The 27,361-nt window shown below is 45.0% G+C and overlaps 1 protein-coding gene across 1 annotated transcript in view; it reads right to left on the reverse strand.

Moving 5' to 3' along the window:
* Window positions 1-27,361, reverse strand: part of mapkbp1 (mitogen-activated protein kinase binding protein 1) — a 218,912-nt gene that overhangs the window by 163,698 nt on the left and 27,853 nt on the right. The window contains exon 2 of the mRNA XM_055640984.1: window positions 26,243-26,334. Coding sequence (XP_055496959.1) covers window positions 26,243-26,334 — 92 coding nt within the window. The remainder of the gene's footprint in view (window positions 1-26,242; window positions 26,335-27,361) is intronic.

Here is a 27,361-nt window from a genome sequence, read left to right on the forward strand (position 1 = left end):
GTCAGCAAAGATGCGGAAATGGACACTAAATTTTCGAATAAATAGCAGCACACGGATGAGATCAGGCCAGTTTAAGAACTTGGAAGTAATCACAAAACCAGGAGAAGCGAAACCATAGCCCTTGATCACACGTGTAGGAAGGAACTGCAGATGCTGGTTTACACAGAAGATAGACACAAAATGCTGGAGTAACAAGCAGGACACTTCTTCAGACTGAGTCAGGGGAAGGGGAGACGCAGAGATAAGGAAGGGTAAGGCGCAGAAACAAGACATCAAAGGAAATTAGGGTCAAGGAAAATGTAGAATAGATCATTGTTAGTTAGAAGATGACAAAGAAACATGCAGAGGTAACATTTAATCAGGAGGGGACCCAGTCAGACTGGTTGGAGAATTAGGATGGGGGAGGGACAGAGAGAGAGAGGGAAAACAAGGGTTACTTGAAGTTAGAGAAGTCAATATTCATACCGCTGGGGTGTAAGCTGCCCAAGCGAAATGTGAGGTGCTGTTCCTCCAATTTGCGCTGGGCCTCACTCTGACAGTGGAGGAGGCCCAGGACAGAAAGGTCAATGTGGGAATGGGAGAGGGAGTTAAAGTGTTGGGCAACAGGGCGATCACGTAGGTTTAGGCGGACTGAGCGGAGGTGTTCAGCAAAACGATCGCCGAGCCTGCACTCGGTCCAGCCGATATATAGGAGTCCACACATGGAACAGCTCTAGATTACACCCTGGCCACCCAGTCCAGGATTGACCAGCATCTGACCAAATATCACAGGGGAATTTGCCTTGGGTTCCACAGTAAAGGGAAAATGTCTTCAAGCTCAGTGTGGGGGGGGGGGGGGGGGGGGGGGGGGGGGGGGGGGGGGGATGAGGTTGGTAACTTAACTATGTTTGGGTCAGATGTTAATGATACCCAGTCAGACTTTGTCCTGGGCTCCCTCTTATACATGCTGAGCAGGTTCTCATTGGGCATGTCTGACAGTCCTTCATAACAGTTTAGACACTAAATGCTGGAGTAACTCATCAGGACAGGCAGCATATCTGGAGAGAAGGAATTGGAGACGTTTGGGTCGAGACTCTTCTTCAGACTCTGAAGAAGGGTCTCGACCCGAAACATCACCCATTCCGCCTATCCAGAGATGCTGCCTGTCCCGCTGAGTTAATCCAGCATTTTGTATCTATCTTCGGATTAAACCAGCATCTGCAGTTCCTTCCCACAACATAACAGTTTAGACTACTTTTATTCTATTATCTCTCTTTGCCACATTATCCTCACAGCCACCCTCAAGCTATCAAGGTTGTTCCTTTGTCCTATCTTTCTCTGCAACTTAAAATCAACTTTTAATGTAATAAAAAATGAACTGCAGATGCTGGTTTATTGCAAAGATAGACACAAAATGCTGGGGTCGCCCAGCGGGACAGGCAGCATCTCTGGAGAGATGGGGTTTTAGGTCGGGACCATTCTTCAGAACTAAAAGCAAACAACCAGGACAAATCAGGGCCAGCAACAGATGACCTCAGGCAGGGAGGTTCCCTGATAGGCTGATTGTTGGTTGGGGACGATGTGATCCCAAGAGGGATGCATCGCCGCAAACTATGGAACTGGTTAACTGATTTTTCTTCTTCTTCCCAATTCTGACATAGGGTTGTCGATCTGAAATGTTAACCCCGTTTCCTTCCTTGCAGATGCTGCCTGACCTGCTGAATATTTCCAGCATTCTCCGTTTTGACACATTGGAGCACATACCACAACATTAGCAAAACCCACCATACATGTGATATTTTGCTGGCCTTTAAACGTCACTGCAGATACCGCAAATATGCCACAAATAAAGATCTTGTGATTCTGGTGCTGATCTCAGCATATAATTACAGCGATCAGGGAATAGATGGCATTGGTGCTAATTATAGTGATTCCCATAAAAGACTGCTTTCGTTCCCATTTTGGAATGACAGACGAGAGCAGAATTTTTGAGTTATTTTTGAAGACTGTGCAAATAGCACCGATTAGAAATTCTCCCACCAGTCACGCGCTGTTCCATATTACTGTAAGCAGCAGAGATTGATGTTGTGCCCAGGACTTGTATTATAGACAGATCCTCCAGAGGTAACCAGCCAGTGCTGTCTGTAGCTCAGAAAGTAGCTGACTCACTTCTGAGCTAAGTACATTGGCTGATGCTTACACAATGTGCTGCACTGTTAGTGGCAGTCATTTTGGGTGAATTGTTGAAACAAGGCCTCAGGTCTCAGTGGGCATAAAACAAGGCCTCAGGTCTCAACAGATCGCTTGATACGCCCTCAAGTATTTTGCAAAAATGCTGTTGATCCTTACTGTGCAAAAACCGACTGCCTCCTTCAAAAGCCTGGCAACATTCACTCACCAACAAGCAGTTGCCCAAGTTCGTAATTTGCCAAGTTCACTGTTCTCCAGACCTCATTCCAGCCTTGGTCCAAACATGGACCAAAGAGCTGGATTCCAGAGGTAGTGGGGCAAGCAACTGGCCGAGATCTGAAGCATTAAAACCGAGTGTGGCATCAAAAAACCCTGGTAAAATATGAAGCTTTTGGATGTCAAAGGGTGGAGTAATATTCCACATAATCGAAGATGGTTGTGGTTGTTGGTGGTCATTCATCTCAGCCTCAGGATCTTACTGCAAGAGTTTCACAAGTCGAAGAATCCTCACATGCTTCAACACTGACCTTCCTTGAAACATAACATTTAGCTTTAGGTTTGGGCTATCAAACTGTACAACTCCTCCCACTTCTGTTGTGGGACTGACTCTCTCTCCCATCCACCCCCAACACCCCCCCACTCGATAATTTAATGTCATGTTTGTGCAATATTACATACGGGCCACTTAAATGTCATTATTATTGTAATGCACATGGCAATTTCAATGTCTTGTAACTGTATCTTTGACTGATGGCAGAGCATTTTCTCCTCTGGGATAAATAAAGTTCTATCGTATGGCATGGTATTATTGTTACATGTATTGAGATACAGTGAAAGGCTTAGTTTGCATGTCATCCAATCAAGCCAAACACACGTACGACAGACAGGGCGAAAAGGAAAATACCAGAATGCACAATCTCAGCATTGTATCATTACAGTTCCAGAGCCAGCAACATCCAATGTCTACAATGAGGTAGGTTGGTCAATCCGGGTGAAAGCCCATGCTTATGGAAGGGCAAGTTTGTAGAAGTGTATAAAATCATGAGAGGAATAGAACGGGTGGATGCACAGAGTCTGAATGGGGGACCTGAGGACAAAGATTTATGGTAAAGGGGAAAAGATTTAATAAGAATCTGGGGGGTAACATTTTTACACAAAGGGTGGTGGGTGTGTGGAACAAGCTGCCAGAGGAGGTAGTTGAGGCTGGGACTATCCCAACATTTAAGAAACAGTTAGGCAGGTACATGGATAGGACAGGTTTGGAGGGATATGGATCAAACGCGGGCAGGTGGGCCTAGTGTAGCTGGGACATGTTGGCTGGTGTGGGCAAGTTGGGGCGAAGGGCCTGTTTCTGCATTGCACCACGCTATGACTCTATGTAACAGAGGGGAAGAATCTGTTCCTTAGTTTGGTGGTACCTACTCTCAAGCCTTTGTATCTTATGCCTAATAGGAGTGGAGAGAAAAAGGAATGTGCAAGGTGGGAAAGGTCAGTGATTATGTTGTCTGATTTCCCGAGTCAATGTGAAGTGTAGATGGAGTCGATGGTGGGAAGTCTAGTCTGTGTGATGGACAAGGCTACATTCGTAACTCTCTACAATTTCTTGCGGGCTCAGGCAGAACCGTTTCCAAACCAAGCTGTTTCCAACAGTATGCTTTCTATAGTGTATCTGTAGAAGTTGGTAAGATTCAGAAGAGACTTGCCAAATTTGAAGCTCTCAACCATTTCTACTTTGGCACTATTGATGCTGATTGGGTCATGTACTCCACCATGTTGCAGAAGTGAATACCACCAGGGGGCGCTGACTATGGCAGCCTCGCCAACATCTGTCTGTTTTTTCGTCCTTTTTTTTGTTGTTTTTGTGTTCTAATGTTCTCTGGTTTGTTTTATGTGGGGGGTCGGGGGGAACATTTTTTTTCAATCTCTTACCTTGTCGGAGATGCAATTGTTTTCCGGATCAGGTCGCTCTGCGGCCTAACATTGTGGAGCTGGAGGCATTGCTTGGGACTGACTTTGAGCCACACCGTGGGGCATGGACTTACCATCTGAGCCGATTCCTTGCCTGGGATCAATGCTCTTACCGTGGCCTGAGGATTTCACCATCGGGAGTTCACAGTCTCGGGTTGAGGCAGTAGGTGTCGGGGACTCCAATGACGCAGAAGGTTCGATCAGCTCCAACCAGGGGTCCGATTGCTCTCTGCGGAGGAGCTGAGATTCCCCCCCCCCCGATGCGAGAGCTTGATCACCCCGATGTGAAGGGCCGGAATGATGCCGGCTATGGGAGTCAAGATCTTCCCTTCAACGGAAGGCTCGAGGCCTCCGACCATGGGAGGCCAAAGAAGGGAAGAGATTGAACTTTTTTTCGCCTTCCATCACAATGAGGAATGTGGAGGAGTCACTGTGGTGGATGTTCATGTTAAAATGTATTTTGTATGTTTTGTTGCTTATTATTGGTATGACTGTATGGCAAATCAAATTCCTCGTATATGGTGCAAAACATACTTGGCTAATCAAGTAATTATGATTATGATTATGATGATTAAAAAGCACCTTCATCTTGCTGTCATTGAAGGCGACCTTAAGCTTTCTATCTCCTTTCTGTACTACGTTTTGTCATTGTTCGAGAACCAGCCTAGTATGGTGGTGTCACCTGTAAACTTGTAGATGGAGTTAGATGAGAGTTTGGCCTCACAGTCGTGAGAGTATCGGCAGTAGAGTAGGGGGCTGAGAATACATCCTGGCGAGGCATCAGTGTTGAGAATTATTGTGGAGGATGTCTTGTCGCCTATGGTCACTGACAGTGGTCTGTGACTGTGGACTGTGAGCAAATTTGGGCCCCATATCTGAGGAAGGATGTGCTGGCTCTGCAGAAGGTCGAGAGGAGGTTTGCAAGAATGATTCCAGGAATGAGTGGGTAGCATATGATGAGCGTTTGACAGCACTGGGCCTGTACTCGCTGGTAGTCTATAACTTGTGGACGATGCGTCAGAAAGGCGAGGATCCAGTGTCAAGGGTGGTGCTGACTTCTATGTCCAAGAGGTTGTACTTGTGTTTGGATATGTGTACTTTGTTAAAGACGGAGCTACAGTCAATAAATAGGTATGACATACAGTAGGTGTTCTTGTTATCCAGGTGTTCCAGAGACGGACTTAGGGCCAAAAAGATGGTGTCTATTGTGGACCTGTTGCAACGGTAGATGGATTGCAGTGGTCAGAAGTTCAGAAATGGGAATTTTCAATGCCATTCGCAACTCCTCAGGAAATGATGCAACCCATTTCTGCATGGTGCAAGATTTGGACATCGTCCGAAACAAAGCAGCAATATCTCATATTCCACCTGCGTAGCTTACAACCCAATGGTATGAACAAAGTGGGTGCTGGCACTGGATACTTTGTAACTTTGTCAGTGCCCTTTATGTTGCGGCTGCTGCATAGCTGTTAGGTGAGGACGAATACAGACAATGAGACTCAACAAAGCAGGTTTTCCCGACTCAGTCTGAAGAAGGGTCTCGACCCGAAATGCTGCCCATTTCTTTTCTCCAGAGGTGCTGCCTGACCCACTGAGTTACTCCAGTTTTTTGTGCCTACCTTCGGTTTAAACCGGCATCTGCAGTTCCTTCCTACACACACATATCTCTCTTTCTTCTTCCCATCGTGAAGGCAGCAGCAATCAAGGAAACTGCCAATGTTTGCAACTGGAAGTTATTAGTGAGGTGATGATTAACACAATGAAAATCTCCTGATGTACAAACACTGAAGAATCTTTTAGTTTCAGGAAACCAGCTTCCTCTGACACATTGCGAGATATTGGAAGATAAAAATGAAAAAGGATGGCATTCCATAGAGCACATGACTGTGAGTCAACGGATGACACAAAAATAAAGCGTCACGTTGATGCAGCTATTTGAGATGTCGTCTCAGAGCTCCAGTGATTTCACTGGTGCTGACTGAGTGGAGTTTGCACAGTCTCTGACAGCATGGGTTTGCCCTGGGTGTCATAGAGTCGTAGAGTGATACAGTGTGGAAACAGGCCCTTCGGCCCAACTTTGCACAAACCGGCCAATATATCCCAACTACACCAGTCCCACCTACCCGCGTTTGGCTCATATCCCTCCAAACCTATCCTATCCAACTGTTTCTTAAATGTTGGGATAGTCCCAGCCTCCACACCGCCTCTGGCAGCTTGTTCCATACACCCACCACCCTTTGAGTGAAAATGTTACCCCTCAGATTCCCCTTCACCTTAAACCTATGTTCTCTGGTTTACTAGAATGATTCCAGGAATGAGTGGGTTAGCATATGATGAGCGTTTGACAGCACTGGGCCTGTACTCGCTGGAGATTGGAAGGTTGAAGGGGGACCTCATTGAAACTTACAGAATTATGAAAGGCATAGAGTAGATGTGGAAAGGATGTTTCCACTGGTGGGAGAGTCTAGGACTAGAGGTCACAGCCTCAGAATTAAAGGGCGCTCTTTTGAAAAGGAGGTGAGGAGGAACTTCTATAGTCAGAGGATGATTAATCTGTGGAACTCATTGCCACAGAGGGCTGTGTAGGCCAAGTCAGTGGATATTTTTAAGGCAGAGTCAGACAAATTCTTGATTAGAACAGGTGTCAAGAGTTATGGGAAAGCAGGAAAATGGGATTAAGAGGCAGAGATCAGCCATGGTTGGATGGCGGAGTGGACTATAACTTGTGAACCATGTGTTTGTAAAACGAGGATCTAGAGCATGCTGACCGGTTGCATCGTGGCCTGGTTTGGCAACTTGAGTGCCCAGGAGCGAAAAAGACTACAAAATGTAGTAAACACTGCCCAGTCCATCATTGGCTCTGACCTCCCTACCATCGAGGGGATCTATAACAGTCGCTGCCTCAAAAAGGTTGGCAGCATAATCAAGGACCCACATCATCCTGGCCACAGACTCATCTCCCCACTACCTTCAGGTAGAAGGTACAGGAGCCTGAAGACTGCAATGTCCAGGTTCAGAAACAGCTTCTTCCCCACAGCCATCAGGCTATTGAACTCAACTCAAACTAAACTCTGAACATTAATAGCCCATTATCTGTTTATTTGCACTTTATCTGTTTTATTTATTCATGTGTGTATACATTTATACAATGGTATATGGACACACTGATCTGTTCTGTATTCATGCCTTCTATATTCTGTTGTGCTGAAGCAAAGCAAGAATTCCATTGTCCTATCTGGGACACATGACAATAATAAACTCTCTTGAATCTTGTGACAAAAGGGTGGTGCTGACTTCTATGTCCTTTAAATTGGATGGGTGTACGGAGTTAAAGATAGAGCTACAGTCAATAAATAGGTCTGACATACAGTAGGTGTCCTTGTCATCCAGGTGTTCCAAAAATGAACTCAGGGCCAAAAAGATGGTGTCTACTGTGGACCCGTTGCTATGGTAGACGGATTGCAGTGGTCAGGAGTTCAGAAACGGGGATTTTCAATGTAATTCGCAATTCCCAGCCAATTTCTCCATGGTGCAAGACTTGGACATCGTCCAAAAGAAAGCAGCAACATCTCACATTCCACCTGCGTAGTTTACAACCCAGCGGTATGAACAAGGAATACTGCATTTTCAGTAGATCCACATCCTTGGCGTTCTCTTCCCGTTCCCACTCTTCCCGGAGACGCCTCCTAGGAGGCCGCTGAGAAACCGGGAGGTGGAGCCTCACCGGTCAGAGCCGGAGCCTGCGGTCGATGGAGCCCGCGGCCAATTCGGCCTCACGGGGTCGATGGGGCCTGGGTCGGTGCCATGGAGGCGTCTGGAGGCACCCAGCGGTGGTCGTGGAGGAGGTCGTTGAGGTCGCTGGCGGTCGAGGACGGGCCACGTGGGAATCGGAGCATGTGCCGCAGGTATGGGGGACCCGGTGTAGGGGGACCATTGTGAGGGGGTGGGGGGTGAAGAACAAAGGTGAACCTAGTGCGGGATACTTTGTAACTTTGTTAACGCCCTTTATGTGGCAACTATTGCATACCTTGTGTATGCAAACAAAGAATTTAATTGTGACTTGTCACATGTGACAAGAAAGTATTCATTCATTCATTCATTCATTCATTCACTCATCTGCCCACCCAGTTTTCTTCTCCCTTTGATCCCCTCCTTCTATCTTGATTGCATCTGCCCATCATCACCTTATACACCCTTTGCATCCACAGACGCTGTTTGACCCACTGAGTTCTCCCAACGTTCTCCTTTTTGTTCCAGATTCCCACATCTACAGTTGCTTTTGTCTTTATGGGCAACAAATGCCGTCTTGGCCAGCGATAATCAGATCCCAAAAATTGAAATGTGGGAAGGAACTTTGGGAAACCTGGGCTAGTGAAAGGCAATCTACAACTGCAGGTCTCTCTTGACATTGAGTCAAGGGAAAGGGAAACAAGAGATATAAACGGGGATGTAGAAAGATACAGAACAAATGAATGAAAGAAATGCAAAAAAAGTGACGATGATACAGGAAACAGGTCATTGTTAGCTGTTAGGTGAGAAAGAATAAAGACATTGAGACTCAACAAGACGACTATGAAGCAAGCTAGCTGGTTTTCCCGACTCAGTCTGAAGAAGGGTCTTGATCCGAAATGTCGCCCATTCCTTTTCTCCAAAGGTGCTGCCTGACCCGCTGAGTTACTCCAGTTTTTTGTGCCTACCTTCCGTTTTAAACCGGCATCTGCAGTTCCTTCCTACACACACATATCTCTCTTTCTTCTTCCCATCAGGAAACTGCCAATGTTTGCAACTGGAAGTTATTAGTGAGGTGATGATTAACACAATGAAAATCTCCTGATGAACAAACACTGAAGAATCTTTTAGTTTCAGGAAACCAGCTTCCTCTGACACATTGCGAGATATTGGAAGATAAAAATTAAAAATGATGGCTTTCCATAGAGCACATGACTGTGAGTCAACGGATGAGACAAAAATAAAGCGTCACGTTGATGCAGCTATTTGACATGTCTCAGAGCTCCAGTGACTCTGGTTGAAAACTGACCTCTGGTGCTGACTGAGTGGAGTTTGCACGGTCTCCCTATGGGTTTGCTCTGGGTGTTATAGAGTCATAGAGCGATACAGTGTGGAAACAGGCCCTTCGGCCAAACTTACCCACTCCGGCCAACATGTCCCAGCTACACTAGTCCCACCTACCTGCGTTTGGTCCATATCCCTCCAAACCCATCCTATCCATGTCCCTGTATAACTGCTTCTTAAATGTTGGAATAGTCCCTGCTTCAACTGCCTCTTCTGGCAGCTTATTCCATACACCCACCACCGTTTGTGTGAAAAAGTTACCTCTCAGATTTAAAGATATTAAACCTTTTCCCCTTTACCTTAAACCTACATATGTCCTCTAGTCCTCGATTCCCTTACTCTGGGCAAGAAACTGTGCTTCTACCCGATCTATTCCCCTCATGATTTTACACACCTCAATAAGATCACCAATAAATGTGCTCTAATTACCCTAAAGACGTGGAGATTGGTAGGTTATTGACCACTCTAACCACCCCACATCTGCAGGGAAATGGCAGAATTTGAAGGATGCTGACAAGAATGTTGGGCTAAATCAGCAGAGAATGGGAATGGGAGTGCTAGCTAATGTGTCCTCAGTATACATTTAAATTGACACGAGTGTGTGCGAATGAGGAACAGACAGCAAAATATCTCTTTTTGAATAGTAAAACAAGCAGCAATTATACACAACTCTTAATGAGGTAAACCCAAAGAGTGTGATCAGGGCAAAGGTCAGAGGATCAAAAATCAGGACAAGTGGCCAAAACCTTTATCAATGCATGTACGGAAGGCCCATCCTATAGAGAAAGTGTATTTGCTTAATATGCAAGGAGGTTTTCGTGGAAAACGGGAGTTAGTAATATGTTATTCACAGCAGGAAGAGGTACATGACATGTATTAATGCAGTCTCTGAAAAGTACAGGACATGCAGTAAGAGCATGCCCTTCGAATCTAGGTTGGTGGGGGCGCTGTGTCAGCTAACAGTGTGTTTGTTATATCGGCTTTTTGTGTTTTTGTTGTGTGTCCAATGTTAGTTTGGGTGTCTCTTAGTGTGTCTTGTGTGGGGGGGGGGACCACTTTTGGTCGCCTCCTCGACGGAGAGGCGACTTTTTCCATGTCGCCTCCCTCGTGGCCTAACACCATGGATTGGAGCGGCCTTTCCCGGATTCGGGCCCGGAGCATCGACAGCAGGCGCAGCATGAACTTTCCATCGCTGAGCAGGGGCGAACCCTTGCTGGGAATCGCCAGAAAGGAGTGCTCCGATCGCTGGTCTGGTGATGATGACATCATGGGGCAGCGGGCACGGCGTTGACTAACCATCCAGAGCCTGGGATCCCACGACGGGGAACGCCGGAGAAGAGCTGCGGCCTATAACATCCTGAAGCCGCGGTCTCCGGTAGGAAAGTGCCGATTCGGGCACTCCAAGCCTCGGAGTGTGTTCGACCATCCCAACGTTGGAGTTTGGATCAACCCGACAAGAGGGCCTGTACATTGGGCCATCCATAGCGGCGACTACGGAGGGTTTATGGCCTCCCCGTTTATGAACAATAGAGGAGGACTGGCTGAACTTTGCCGCCTTCCACCACAGTGCCCGTTGGATTGCAACCTTGTCGTGGTCGGGGAGCTTGTGTGTCTCAGTGACCCCTAGAGCTATGCCAGCGGGAGATTCGTCTCCTGTTAGGGTCGCCCATGCTAGACAGGTCAAAGGTGAGATGAAGAGCGATCCACTGGTCCTCCAGGTTGGAGGTTGAGCACAGGGCTAACAACCCTGTCTCATAAAACAAATATGTTACAGAAACAGCAACTGAAGGAATCAACACTACTGAGTGGAGGACCTTCGTTGTTGCCCTACAGGCCAGGAGGCATAATAGGCAGTAAGTAAGTAAGTACCACAGTGAAGAATGCTGTGGTGAATGGTTATGTTAAATTATATTGTGTATTCTTTTTAAGTGGATCGCTGCTGGCAAATTCATTTCACTGCACCTTTGGGTGCATGTGGCGAATAAAATTGACCTTGACTTTGACCTTTGACTTTTGACTGACTTTGACTTTGACCGAATCTGCTCTGCCATTCACTAAGATCATAACTGACCTGTTTCTGCTCAATTTTCCAGCACCTTGCAATTTCCTTAATAACCAAAAATGTATCTTTCTCTGCTTGGAATGAATAGTGTTGAGCCTCCACGTCTCCACACACCCACCCCCTCGCCCAGCAAAATATTCCGCCCTTTTGAGCAAAAAGAATTGTCCTAAACAGTTTACTTCTCATTTAAGAACATAGTTTGAAACTCATGTGGGAAAGAACTGCAGATGACGGTTTAAATCGAAGATAGACCCAAAATGCTGGAGTAACTCAGCGGGACAGGCAGCATCTCTGGAGAGAAGAAATGGGTGATGTTTCGGGTCAAAACCCTTCTTCAGTCTGAAGACCTGAAACGTCACCGATTCCTTCTCTCCAGGGATACCGCCTGTCCCGCTGAGTTACTCCAGCATTTTGTGACTACCTATAGTTTGAAACTCTTCGGCTATGGGAAACATCCTCCTTGCATCCAGCTTGACAAAAGAACTTTGTAAACTTCATGAGACTTGACACTCTGTACAATACAGTCCCACTCTGCGCAACTGCATGTCATATTGCAAACCTGAAACCAGACTAGTGAATCGTTGCTGCACTCCCTCTGTGGCATGCAAATCCTTTCATTGGGAAGGAAACCAATACTGAACACAATACTCCAGTTGGGGTCTCACCGTGTCCACATGCTATGAAATAAGAATTTCTACTCTTGTACTGAAACCTCAAAAAAGTTTAAGTAGCATTTATCTTCCTGGTAGCTTGCTGCACCTGTAAGTTGGCCAAGAACATTCAGGTCCTCCTGAACATCAAAATTATCCAATTTCTCACCTTTTAGCAAATATTCTATGATATAAACACACTCCTTAGGTTTACCTCATTAACAGTTGTGTATAAATGCTGCTTGTTTTCCACTTCCAAAATAGATTTCTTGCTGTCTGTCTCTGTTCCTCATTCACACACACTCTTGTCAGTTTTAATATTTACTGAGGACTTTCTGCACCAAAGTGAATGATCTCACATTTTTCCACATTCTTTGCCATCTGCCATGTTCTCACATGCTCACTTAAATTATCCATATCCTCTTGAAGTGTCTTTACATCTTTTTTCTCCACTCTTGAAGCTGGTTGTGTCTGGGAAGAGGGCAGCTTGAATCTGTAACAAAGTCTTGTCCTTTGGCAGTCCCTGGAGATGAAGGTTAAATTGCTTGCTCTTGAGTTCTGTGTGTTCAAAGATGGCTGAGTGGCCAATGTGGGAATCGCAAACACTAAACAGATGATGCAGGATCAGCTGTGCAGGTGGGTGAGCAGTTTGAAAGGGAGTGTGTTCCTACAGCCACTCCTGCGTAGAATTCTGTGTGATTTCAATACACGGAGGTGAGGTTTTCATTGTACCTCGGTACACATGACAATAAACTAAACTGAAGTTATCTGCAGCATCCCCAATGCTCTTACTCCACTTTGAATGGCCATGGGCCTAGGATTCCCCAGAGTAAGTGATGAAGTGGCAACATTTCAAGAAGGCTTTGATAATATCTTTGAATTAGTAATGAAGGCAAATACAATGTTCACATTTATTTCAAGATGGTGAGAATACAAAAACAGTGATGTAATTTTGGGCAACATATCTGAGGAAGGATGTGCTGACCATGGAGAGTGTCCACAGGAGGTTTACAAGAATGATCCTGGGAATGAGTAGGTTTACATATGATGAGCATTTGACGGCACTGGGTCAGTACTCGCTGGACTTCAAAAGGATGAGGGGGACATTGAAATTTACTGAATAGTGAAAGGCCTGGATAGAGTGGATGTGGAGTGGATGTTTCCACTAGTGGGAGAGTCACAACCTAAGAAAAACGTACCTTTTGATGAAGAATTTATTTTGTCAGAGGGTGGTGAATCTATGGAATTCGTTGCCACAGAAGGCTGTGGAGGCCGTGAATAGATGGAGGCAGAGATAGATAAATTCTTGATCAATTCAGCTGTCAGGAGTTATGGGAAGAAGGCAGGAGAATGGGGTTAAGAGGGAGAGATAGATCAGCCCTGATTGAATGACGGAATAGTCTTGATGGGCCGAATGGCCTAATTCTATGACTATGTGATTATCAGTGATTCCTATCACTTATGACCCTACTTATAAATTTTTCCCTCCATCTGCCAGCTAACTATTTGTTATGACAGAGCACCAAATAGTTGCTAGCTTTGGGAACCTAATGTTGGCCAGGCAGACAACATGCTCTGCTCAACATAATCAACTGCGTGTAACTAGAGCTTCTGTGCCAGGCATTTTGGCCAGGAGAGAACATTTATATTGGTTTGTTCACAATTCCAGTAGGACTTTGCAGAGGCAACATTGATGGTTTTTCTCTCCAGGTCTGTAGATGCCTACTGTAAATAGTGCAACTTCCAGATGCACATAGTATAACATTGGATTTGGCATCTAAGGCCAGTCAAAAGGCTAAAAACAATGATGGAAACATTCTTTAGGAAGTACATTCCATCACATTAAGCACCAACGTACCAAAAGTAGCAACAAAATCAAGGATGAGATGCACCCTGGCCACTCCGTCTTCTCCCCTCTCCCATCAGGCAAAAGGTATAGAAGTGTAAAAATGCACACCTCCAGATTCAGAGACAGTTTCTTCCCAGCTGTAATCAGGCAACTGAATCATCCTACCACAACCAGAGAGCAGTGCTGAACTACTATCTACCTCTTTGATGACCTTCGGACTATCCTAGATCAGACTTTGCTGGCTTTACCTTGCACTAAACAGTATTCCCTTATCATGTATCTATACACTGTACATGGATCGATTGTTATCATGTATTGTCTTTCTGCCGACTGGTTCGCACGCAACAAAGGCTTTTCACTGTACCTCAGTTCATGTGACAATAAAGCTAAACTGAACTGAGATTTAAATTGAAGTGCGTGCTTCCTGACATGCAGCCAGGCATTAATGGAACTGCATCATGTTTTCACTACAAACACATAAAGATTAAAGTTTGTCGAATTCTGACAAATCTGCGCATCTTTAAACCCACACCATGAGTTCCATTATCACACGGACAACAGTAATTAATAAGTCTATCCTTTGATTTTGTAATTCAGAATACACCCACAAACTAAAGTAAATGAACTAAACCAAAACTGATGGTCCAATGCCCATTCTGAACTTTTGATTTTTATTACAGATTTCATCAAACAATCTCCTTCTCAGTTTCTTAGAATAATTCTCCATAATAGGCAGCGCTGCGTCTCCACATTAGCTAGTGAGGTTTCCTCTGAAGCACAAACTTAATGCTCAACATGTGTCACATTTAACAGCGATTTATGAGGTCCGTATCAAGATGGTTAAAGAAATGCCAAATATATAATGTAATCCTCATGTGATCATCATTCACAATTTTAACCCAGTCCCATACTAATCTCTAAACAAGCATCTGATAAATATCTCTCACTGACATCACATTTCTCAGCAATGTTCCAACTTTCCAAATAAAATTGTTTTTTACTTTATGATTATAAATAAAGTGAAATGATAAAGGTGACAAATTCAACAAGAAACCGCACACTATATCTTTCTGAAGTTTCTGTTGATGAATATAGCCTTGTGTTCCCAGAATCTTATCTCAAATGCCGATCTAAATATCTGAAACCTGTGATCTGGATAATATCAAAACATCTCTCTCGCTTCTGCCTTTCAATGTTCTCTCTCCACAGCCGCCCTGGTACTAAGACCAGCCCAAGATCAAGTTTATGTCTTATTTTCCTCCTGCCAGGAACTACGTCAATGGCTAATCAGCAGCTAAAACCAAAATAAACGAAGATATATAGGTCTTGGTTTGATGCCCTACTCAATCTCCAAGCTTACTTTCCTCCTCCGCATTCAAGACTGTACTGCATTTTAGTGTTATTAAAATACTTTTGAGGGTCACCCTAAGCCTGCTTCTGGAAATCCCGTGCAGATTGAGACATTTAATTGGGGAGGTTTGCAGAACAGCGTTGTTGGGTTTCCATGTGTGATGCGCCTGATGTTCTCGAATATATTGATCTATTGCAAGGTTTTACAGCTGCCAGCATTTTGCTGTGGCAATGCAATCTCTGCAGCCGGTCCTTAAATACAACACAATACTAGGCCATGAACCATTCTCTCCTGGACCAAACACCATTGCCTCTACTTCCTCAGAAGACAAAGGAAATTTGGTATTTGCCACTTAATTGTGTGATCCAAGGGACCACGAGGGAGGGAGGGAGAGGAGCTGGCACTACCTACACACTTCAACCCAGTGTCTTTACTGTTAACTTCAAGCTAAAGTGATTTTCAACTGCATGGCACCATTTAATTTGGAGTTGTGCATTGGATTTTCTAAGTTAATTTCTCTGTTCCTCCAACCCATTGCCATCTTCTTCAGAGCTGACGCTCACAATCATTGGACAAAAATGCTGGAGAAATTCAGCGGATGGGGCAGCATCTATGGAGCAAAGGAATAGGTGACGTTTCAGGTCGAGGCCCTTCTTCAGATGAATCTCCGAGATCTTTAGTTTCCTCCCACACTCCAAAGACCTGCAGGTTTGTAGGTTGATTTTCTGAAGAAGGGTTTCGATCCGAAACATCACCTATCCCTTCGCTCCATAGATGCTGCCTCACCCGCTGAGTTTCTCCAGCGTTTTGTCCACCTTCGATTTTTCCAGCATCTGCAGTTCTTTCTAAAACACCTCACAATCACTGAAGCTCATTTCATTTCCTCAAATACTCCTTCTCTCTCCAGCCTCACTGTGTCCACAGAGTGCACTAGACTGCTAATGTCATGACCCATGGTCACTGAAGTTCTGACCATATTGCCAAGTACATTTGATCTGATCTCACAACCCTCACCCTCCAAACTTCACTTTGGTTGCAGCCCAGCAAGATTCTGCTCTCACGCTCCTCAAAATTAGGTCTGGTTCACTCTGGTCACTATTGGTCACTGTTCCCTGAGCCCATTGCCCTGACCATCAACCAACACAGAGGTTCCTGCAGCACATACCTCAGGCTGGGGGCAGTCACAGAGTGAGAGCAATGTGCTGCAGTATGAAGATATCCCAAGTTGAGAGGCAGTTGGCAGGATCACCCAGCCCACTTGAAGAGCCACTTTTACGGAGAGAAGGAAGGAAATGAGGACTACTTTTCAAACTAGTTCCTTTTACAACATCAATATACTTTACAGCCACTTTACTTTTGAAGTACAGGCTCTATAATAATTGCCGGCAGGAAACCAGGCAGATAATCAGTCCCGTTGAAATAATAGGCACAGCTGTAGAGTTGCTGCCTTACAGCGCCAGAGACCCGGGCTCAATCCTAACCACAGGTGCTGTCTGTACGGAGTTTGTACATTCTCCCCGTGACCTGCGTGGGTTTTCTCCGAGATCTTCGGTTTCCTCCCACACTCCAAAGACGTGCAGGCTTGTAGGTTAATTGGCTTGGTGTAACTGTAACATTGTTTCTAGTATGTGTGCAGGATAGTGTAATGGGCCTGTCACACTTAGGCGATTTTCAGCGGACTGCCGGCGACTGTCAGAGTGGAACACACCGACAACTGGAAAGGCGACTGTCAGAGTGGAACACACACAAACACATCGCTTCCTTCACCAGCCCGTTATGCAGGTGGGGGACAGGGCAAGCTGGGGGAGCGTTGTCTAAACAATTCACACAATGCAAAGCCAAGGTGATACAGACACACACCGCGATGAACAGGAAAGTTGGCGCTGTAAAAGGACGGCTAAAGCACAGTGTACAGTAAGTCCTTTAAAAGAGGGGGGAGAAGGGGGTAGAAGGAGTGGAGACAACTTTTAAGAAGCCAAAGATACACGGTTGTGAAGCTCGGCGGACATTAACATTACCGGTTGGTTATCCTTGGTTCTGAAAACTACTGTTTACCTTTTTTTTCCCCAATGAGCCAATGAAATTCACCGGTCAGCACCGGCTACAACCTACGATAACCTCCAAGAACCTTTGACCTCCTGGCAACCCATTAGGACCTCCTGGCGACCCACCTACGGTTCGAGAATTCTCGCTACTCTCCATGGCGGATTCATTCTAGTCGCCGCTAATTTTTCAACATGAGACCGTGACTAGTTCCCAGAATGCAGGAACTCCTCATGACCATGAAGGCAACCGCCCCCGGCAGCCACCCGCGAACACGTGGCAACCATGTGGCGACTGTATAGTTTCCTGCAGTCGCCTGTGAGCCAGGCCCATAAGTGTGCGGGGATCGCTGGTCGGTGCTGACTTGATGGGCCGAAGGGCCTGTTTCCACGCAGTATCTCTAAACTAAAACTAAATAAAGAGTTAGTCTGTTCCAGTGACAGTGCTTTGGGAAAAAGCACCTGACAAGAGCAAGGAGGTATTTCCTCGACATGTCGTTGCAAAGTGTAAAGGGCCTGTCCCACTTACGTGATTTTTTCGGCGACTGCCGACACCCATCATAAGTCGCCGACAATTTTTAACATGTTGAAAATTCAGCGGCGACCAGAAAGACGCTACAACTCTTTGGAGACCTCTCACGACCATAGGAGACCTCTCACGACCATACAGGCGACCCCTGGCGACATGTCGCGGGTGACCACTCACGACCATAGGACACCTCTCATGACCATACAGGCGACCCCTGGCGACATGTCGCGGGTGACCACTCACGACCATAGGAGACCTCTCACAACCATACAGGCGACCCCTGGCGACATGTCGCGGGTGACCACTCACGACCATAGGACACCTCTCATGACCATATAGGCTGTATGGTCGTGACAGGTCTCCTATGGTCGTGAGAGGTCTCCAAAGAGTCATAGCGTCTTTCTGGTCTCCGCTGAATTTTCAACATGTTGAAAATTTTCGCTGACCTATGACTGGTGCCGACAGTCGCCGAGAAAGTCGCGTAAGTGGAACAGGCCCTTAACGATCAATCTGAATCCAGCATTAAAGAGCATTCATCCATACAAGAACTCACAGCCTGCTGACTCAAGAGAGAGAGGAGTGGAATCACATGAAGTGCCTGAGGCTAGTCACAAGTTTAAAACCAGCTTGGACTTTTGTCACACAGCCCTGCCAGTGCACCACATTTCACTTTCCTTTCTAATGAGGAGAATGAAGTAGTTTTAAATGAACTCTACCTCCTCAAATGCCAGTGTGCCACCATTAATGAAATCATAGGATCATTATTACAAAGATCCGAGACAAGCTCTGGGAATCCTTGATAAACAAAAGAATATATTTCTCCCTTCTAGGCACGTACTCCATTGCAAATCAATAATTTATGAACAGGAGACGGCAACTCAACCGCTCGATCTTGCTCTGCATTTAATCACGCTTGATCTGACTGTAAACTCAACTCCTGTCTATCCACAATAACCTTACACAACCTTGCTTGTTAAGAATCTATCAACCTCCTTAAAAAATATTCCCTCTATCTTAAGAAACATTTCAAGCACCTGCTTTAACCATCCTTTTAGGAAGAGTTCAGTTGTGACCACTCTTCTTAATCTCTCCCTGTACCAAAAGAGTCAAAGCAATTATACACAGTGAAAGAAAATGCTTCATAAACTTGTCTGGGAAACAGCTTTCTTTACATTTATTCTTAAAACTGAGCACATATCTTTAAAAACATAGTTCAATAAATTTTTTTACAGTCATTCCATATTTCCCACCTGTGGAAAATCAGCTATTTTCACCTCAGCTTGACTGCTCTGCAAAAGGTGCCTGCAGAGCAAGATTAGTTTCCCCTCAACCCCATGACCCCACAAGTGCACGGGAAAGATAAACGGCCAAGAGAAAGACAGAAAATGAAGGAACATACAAACTCATAAGGTGAGCACCCGTACGCACATTGCGAACACACATTGAACGCACCACTGTGAACACATGTACAGAAACACAACCTCTTCTATCCTTATCTCCTTATCTCGCACTCTCTGTTTTTTTTCCATCTCTGGACTTTGTCCAATCATCTGACAATCAAAAGCCTCCCTCACCTTTACCACCTATCACTTGCCAGGCTTTGGCATATTCCCATCTTTAGTTTAGTTTAGCTTAGTTTAAAGATACAAAGAACAACAACAAAGGACAAAGGACATTTATTGATACAGTGCGGAAACAGGCCCTTCGGCCCATCGAGTCCACACCGACCAGCGATCCTCGCACATTAACACTTTCCTACACATACTAGGGACAATTTACATTTTTACCCAGGCAATTAATCTACAAACCTGTACGTCACCTGTACGTCTTTGGAATGTGGTAGGAAACCGAAGATCTCTGAGAAAATCCAAGCGGTCACAGGGAGAACGTACAAACTCTGTGTAGACAGCGCTCGTAGTCAGGGTCGATCCCGTATTACCAGTGCAGCAAGCGCTGCAAGGGCAACTCTACCACTGCGTCACCATGCCGCAGCAAATAGCTCTTGCACAAGTCTGGAGCAAATCGCTCTTGCACGATCCCGACCTATCCATTTTCTCCAGAGATGCTGACCAATTTGCTGTGTTACTCCAGCATCTTGTCTATTTTTTACATAACAAATACTATAAATACACACACTGATAGTGAACATAGTGTCCAAATGCTATAAGGCAAACACATACACATGTGCGCACACTCATACTGGCACACAAATAACAGAATACACAGAATTGTGACCTCAGGGAGAGAGAAATATACAAAACTCTGTGTTGCAATAAAATGTAGACACAAGGAAATGCCAATGATAGTTTACAAGAAAGACGGTCTCCACAGCCTTCAGTGGCAAAGAATTACACAGATTCACCGCCCTCTGACTAAAGAAATTCCTTCTCATCGCCTTCCGAAAGGAACGTCCTTTAATTCTGAGGCTATGACCATCTGGGTGACCACATCTGGATGCTCACACATTTCTTCCTTTCCCTGTCCTCTTCCACCTTTATTCCTTCCTCTGGCTATGTGGGAAAGAGTGGAGTGAAGGAAGGTGAAGATATACACAAAATGCTGGAGTAACTCAGCGGGACAGTCAGCATCGCTGGAGAGAAGAAATTGGTGACGTTTCGGGTCAAAACCTTTATTCCGACTAAATATACAAACTCGGGCATTTGATGACAAGTGAAGCCTTTTCATGGCCTATTCCCAATATCTAAAACAGACAAAGGTGTGCACGCACACACTTAAGTGAAGCATGAAGCACTCTTCAATAATTCACCAATTTCCATTTGTTCCCTTCCAGTGTGAATCCTTCGGCACAGCTCACATGATCACAGTCCAGACTTCCCCCTCCCCACCTCCTGTACCATTTGTGAGACCATGAATGAAACGTATTCTCATTTGTTTTCTAAATGTAATAGACGCATATGTGCACGCACACAATGCAAAAACTGTCATTTGAAAAAGGGGGCAAACAATCAATTTTATTTTTTCCATGTTAACTGAGTAAAAATAAATACAATTAACATAAAATTAATTAAATGGATTAAAAACAAAATGAATATCAGGAGGACCAAAACCTCCACTAACTGAGTATATTAAATGTGTTAGGGAGGTGGAGCATGGCAGATGCATATCTAGCATTCACTGAATTAGTGTAGCTAAAATGCAAGTCAAGATTAATTGTCATATGTGCCGATAACAGAAATTTACGTTTAGAATGGAACTGCAGATGTTGGTTTAAACCGAAGATAGACACAAAAAAGCCAGTGTAACTCAATGGGTCAGACAGCATCTCTGGAGTAAAGGGATTTTTACATCAGCATCTGGAGGGATTTTGTCTATGGGTTGTTGAGCTAGAGAGCCAAGCTGCAGAAGGGGTACGAGGGAGGTGAAGAACTACACGGCCACTTTGATCAAGAAAGCTGTCACACCCTTTGGGTTGGGCACTTATACGGATCTAGGGCAGAAGGATGTCACTGGGAGAAAAGTTAACACAGGGACTCAGAATGCAGGGGCCTCTGATTTTCGGGTTCTGCAACATATTCTCTGTCTGTCAACATGCGAACAAAACCAATAGGAGAAATGGGCAAACAGACCATGGAACCATAGTACATAGGCCATCCTTGTGGGCATGTGAAGAGGAATGTGAAATGCACAGGGGACGTTTATGTGGAGGATGCTGGAGTGACTTAACGACACTGGATAGAAGGAATGGATGATGTTTCCGGTGGGCGGCGAGACTCACGTCGCAGCAGCCTCTGCAGTCCGTTTGTCTTTTTGTTATTTTTTGTCCCATTTTAATTTAGTTTTTATTATTTTTTTGATGGGGTATGTGTGTGTGTGTGTGTGTGTGTGTGTGGGGGGGAACTTTTAAAATCTTTCCCCTGCACGGAGAACCCGACCTTTTCCCTGTCGGGTTTCCATTGTCGTTGGGGCTGCAACGTGGAGCGGCCTCCAGCAGGAAGGTCCTGGGGCTCCAGTCGCGGAGCTACTCACCATCATGGAGCTGGCCCAGTCCGGAGCGGGAGGAGCGGTGGTGGCGCGCTGCTGTGACCCGACCCCCGGAGACTAGGAGGCTTACCGCAGGTCTGGCAGACAGTAATATCGGGAGCCCGCGGGTCCCTGGTGGGAGACCGCTTTTCGAGGCTTCTGCAACGGCGACTTCACCCGCCCGAGTCGCGGGGTCGAGGAGTGCCTGGAGTGGGGCCTTACATCATCGCCCGGCGTGGCTTCAACGGCTGCGGGACTTTGCTAGAGCCCGCTGGGGGCTCCAACAACAAGATCCGGAGCGTGGCCTTGCATCGCCCGGCGTGGCTTTAATGGCCGCGGGACAATTGCCATCGCCCTCCAGGGGCTTTGACTCTGACATCGGGAGGGGAATGGGTAGTGCAGGGGAGAGATAAGTTTTTTTGCCTTCCATCACAGCGAGGAGGAGATGCGCTGTGATGGATGTCTGTGTAAATTGTGTTGTGTCTTGGGTCTTTTTTTTCATGTGTGTATGAGTGCAGAAACAACATTTCATTTGAGCCTCTATAAGGTTCAAGTGACAAATAAATTGTATTGTATTGTATTGTATTGTTTCGGGTCGAGACCCTTTTTCAGAGTGAGAGTCAGGGGAGAGGGAGAGACAGAAATGTAATCAGGGATAGTCTGACTCTCCGACTAGTCTGATTGTCCCTGATTACATTTTATCTCTGTTTGTTGTCACCTTCCCGAGGCTAACAACGATCTATTCTACATTTTCCTTGACGTTCATCTCTTTTGTTGTCTCGTTTTCACACATTACCCTTCCATATCTCTGTGTCTCCCTCTCTCCTGATTCTCAGTCTGAAGACGGGTCTCAACCCGAAACATCACCCATTCCTTCTCTCCACAGATGCTGCCTGTCCCGCATCGAGTTATTCCAGCATTTGTGTCTAACAGAGGACACGATACTATTCACCACAAATGCCGTGTGTTCTATCCATCATCAACATTTAATACATATCATAGGAAAGATGTTGTCAAGCTGGAAAGGGTTCAGAGAAGATTTACCAGGATGTTGCCAGGACGAGAGGGTCTGAATTATAGGGAGAGGTTAAGAAGGCTGGGTCTCTATTCCTTGGAGCGCAGGAAGATGAGTGGTGATCTTACAGAGGGTGTATAAAATCATGAGGAATAGATCGGATAGATGCACAGAATCTCTTGCCCAGAGTAGGGGAATCGAGGACCATCTAGAGATGCTGCCTGTCCCGCTGATTTGCTCCAGTTTTTCGTGTCTATCTTCTTTCCTACGTTCTATGCAAGTCATGCAGATTGGAAGGCAGCAAATGTAGCACAAATATTTACGAATGTAAGCAAAGTATGGAGAGATTACCAATTGAGGACTACAGTCAATCCTTGATTTATGAAGGCAATGCATTCCTGGAAAATATTTTGTTCAGTGGAATATTGCTAAATTAAAACACCTGAACAAAATGAGAGCTGTGTAGTTCTGTGGGCAAAGTGGCATTTTATTTATTGCAACAGAAAGTAGCTTTGCAAACTGAAGAAACTGAGGCAATGGAACTAGAATGAAAATTAGTAATTTGAAAATCTGTAAATCAAGAAAAACCTGTATGAGCCATTGGTAAAATGCTGAGATCTATTATGGTAACAAGACAAAGGAAAACATTGTTACACATGACCAAATGTTAGGTAGAGCAAATACTATCTCATAAAGGAAAAGTTATCCAAGAGAAATATAATAGTTTGTTTTAGGCTGCAATTGGAAAGATGAATAATGGGCCATGTTGATATATGGCATTGCCAATTTAAAAGGCCAATTGACAGGATACTATATAAATGTTGAACAAAGAAAGGGCTTATGGGATTTGGGGGTCATATCAGTATAGATGGAGGATTAGTTAAAAAAGACGGCGAGTTGAAGACATCGATTGTTTTTGTTGCAAATTATTACGCATGAAATGCCCTCGGGGTCAGCTTTGAGTCCTCAGCTATTCACAACTTATATTCATGGCTGAGATGAAAAGAGAGTAATGCAGCCATTAGTGGGTAATGAGTTGGGAGAATGAAGCAATAAGACTTCATAGAAACACAGAAAATAGGTGCAGGAGTAGGTCATTCGGCCCTACGAGCCAGCACAGCCATTCAATATGATCACGGCTGTTCATCCAAAATTAGTATCCCGTTCCAGCTTTCTCCCCATATCCCTTGATTCTGTTAGCCCTAAGAGCTATATCTATCTCCCTCTTGAAAACATCCAGTGAATTGGCCTCCACTGCCTTTTGTGGCAGAGAATCCCACAGATTCACAACTCTCTGGGTGAAAATGGAAGGTAGATGGATTAACAACATACTTTAACAATTTATAACATAAAAGGAGGCCATGTGGCCCATCAAGTCTATGCCATCTTTTGGAGTAATCCTATCAATCTTTGCTCCACATTTCCCTATAATGCATTATGCCCATTAATACCCTGCTGATTATCCAGATACTCACCTACACAGGGGATATTTATACTACCAACATGTCATTGAGATGGGGGAACAACTGGAGCAACAGGGAAAATCAGAAGTCAGAATCAAGCCTGGGTCGCTGGAGCTGTGAAATCACTCTGCCACAAGTAGCATGAGGTCGTTAAATCAGAAGAACAAAATACATTTTAAAACACAGGAAACTAATAAACGTGGTTGTACATTAGCTCGCAGTAAAGATGCAGCTGCTGCGAGCAGTGTGGAGATGACATTATGCACGACTTTAAAGAGGTCTCATGGAAACCTATGCACAACTGGCCGCTTCTCCCCTCTCCCATCCATCAAAAGGTATAGAAATGTGAAAATGCACACCTCCAGATTCAGGGACAGTTTCTTCCCACCTGTTATCAGGCAACTGAACCATCCTACCACAACTAGAGAGCAGTGCTGAACTACTATCTACCTCTTTGGTGACCCTTGGACTATCCTTGATTGGACTTTCCTGGCTTTACCTTGCACTAAATGTAATTCCCTTATCATGTATCCTTCTGCTCTGCAACATTCACCATGAGATGCTGCCTGTCCCGCTGAGCTACTCCAGCATTTTGTGTCTACCTTCCATTGTAATCATGCATTGTCTTTCCGCTGACTGGATAGCACGCATCAAAAACTTTTCACTGTACGTTGATACATGTGACAATAAACTAAACTGAATAAACTGAACTAGGAGCAGAATCTGAAGAAGGATATAATCATCTTAAAGAAAAATATTGTATACCAGGTTTTATGTTGATTCACTACATGACTCCCGGGATGAGGGGGGAGGGGGGGGGGGGGGGTTATCCCCATTGAGGGAATGGCCTATTAATATAGAATATAGAAGACTGAAAGTTGCTCTTGAGACATAGGAATTTATACGGTCGATGCTGTTCCTCTAGCTGGCTGTGTGGTCTCTGAAGAAGGACCAGTTGCAATTTAACCCGAGTACAATTTTCTTTCTGCAGAAGGCTATAAATCTTCTCTGAGCTGTAACTGCTCATAATTTGTAAATTTAATTTTTTCGGACAATAAGAATCTTTGATAACTTTGGGTCAAGCATCAGTCATAATACCAAACAGCGGAGCAGGCACAAAGACACCATTTAGGTTGCCCTTGATTCCAATAGAACAAAGAACAGAAAAGAGTCCAGCACAAGAACAGTCACGTTGGTCCACAATGTGTGTGCCAAACATGATGCCAAGACCGACACTAACCTGCTGCTCTAACCCTGACCTATCCCTCCATTCCTTGCATATCCATATGCCTATCCAAAAGTTTCCTAAATTTCGTTATCATATCTGATTCTAGCAGCGCGTCCCAGACACTCACCACCTTTTGTGTAAAAACCATCTCCTTTAAACTTGTTCATCTCACTGTAAAGCTATTTCCTCTAGTATTTGACATTTCCTGGGAAAAAGATTCTGACGGTATACTCTGCATAGGGTCGTCTGGAGATGTTCATTTTTGCTAAGAGCTGAAAAATTACCCCCAACATCCCAGCCAAAAGAACGTAGAACATAGGACAGTACAGCACAGGAACGGACCCTTCGGACATGATGCCAAGTTAAATTGATCTCATCTGCCTGTACATGATCCATATTCCTCTTTTCTCTGAAATTCTCTAATCCAAGCAGTATTCTGGTAAATCACTGCTCATTCTCCAAAGCCTCCACATCTTTCCTGTAATGGGCAAACCAGAACTGCACGCAATACTTCAAAGGCAGCCTAGCCCTAACAATGCTTACCCTTCACTTGCCGTGATATACACTGGAAATCTAGTCATTATTTTATTAGGATTTGTGGGAATTTGCTGTCCACAAATCACCTAGATAAAATGGATGCATAAGAAGATATAAGGCATTATAATAATGTAAGTCCTTCGTTCCAGGTACATGCACTTAACTTCCAAAACCCAAGTTTACCCAAGCCCAACTATGCATAAGCACACTAGCAAGATAAACTGTTGTTAGCTAAAAATAATTATTGATTGAAAAACGCAGTAGAACCTAGAGTGGACAAGCAGTTAGTTTACAAGGAAGAGGAATCACCCATTCGAGCACTCACCCTGAAGGGTAGGCCACCAATCCTGTCTTCGAGTCGCATGCAAGCCCACTGCTTCCAGAGACCGTAATGCCCAGAACCTTCTCCAAAGTCACCTGTGGAAAGATGAATACCCAGTAACACGTTATTGCGAATAAGGAGAACTGACTTTGATTTAGACACATGGCAATATATGTCAGCTATGATTGCATTAAATCAGGACACCAAACAATTCATGTTATATGTTGGTCCAGGGATCAACCACAGAAATCATAATCTATGGTGCAGACAAATTGGCCAAGATGTTATCACCATCTCCATAGTCCACTTGCCTTCCCTTATAATTATTCTCAACCAACATCTGGAACCTAACTTGAACCAAGTTACATTTACTCTTGTTCCTCCTGGCAATGGCCAAATCTTTAAAAGCCTTAAAAACCATTATCCTTCTGTACAAATCCTAGCACAATCTCATCACTTACTAAGTTTGTAACTTCCTTAATGGCAATAAACCTCCAAGAACTCTGCACTCCTCCATTGCTGGTCTCATGTGCACCAAAAATTTTCCTTCCCCATCTTTATGGTGGTAATACCTTAGGCAGCCTAATCTTCAAAATTCAAAAACCCACTTCTATCCCACCTTGCCTCTCCTCGTGAGAAACTACTAAATGGCCTGTCCCACTTACGTGTCTTTGGCACATAAATTACGCGACCTCGTGGTCGTGTTGAGGCATAGTTTGGCCGCGCGGGGCCGGTCCCACTGAGAAGCGCGGAGGGGTATGTAGTTGGGGTATGTAGTTTTGGGCTCCGAAATTTTTGTAGTGAACAATATCTTTGCGTGCCAACGTCCTGTCGTGAAACTGACGGCCAAAGTGGGACGGGCCCAAGACTCTGGCGCGACTCAACGTAACACCTTCAACAGCAGCAGAAGCAGGCAAACGATCTCCAAACTTGGCCTGGGGCTCACGGCCATTGCAGTCTGGATCCGCCCCACTTCTACTCCCAGAGCGGGGCCAAGGAAATTGAAGATGGACACAAAATGCTAGAGTAACTCAGCGGGACCGGCAGCATCTCTGGAGAGAAGCAATGGGTGACGTTTCAGGTCGAGACCTTTCTTTCAGACTGAAGAAGAGTCTCGACCCG

This window comes from Leucoraja erinacea, chromosome 9 (assembly GCF_028641065.1).
Source record: "Leucoraja erinacea ecotype New England chromosome 9, Leri_hhj_1, whole genome shotgun sequence".
Lineage (NCBI taxonomy): Eukaryota > Metazoa > Chordata > Chondrichthyes > Rajiformes > Rajidae > Leucoraja > Leucoraja erinaceus.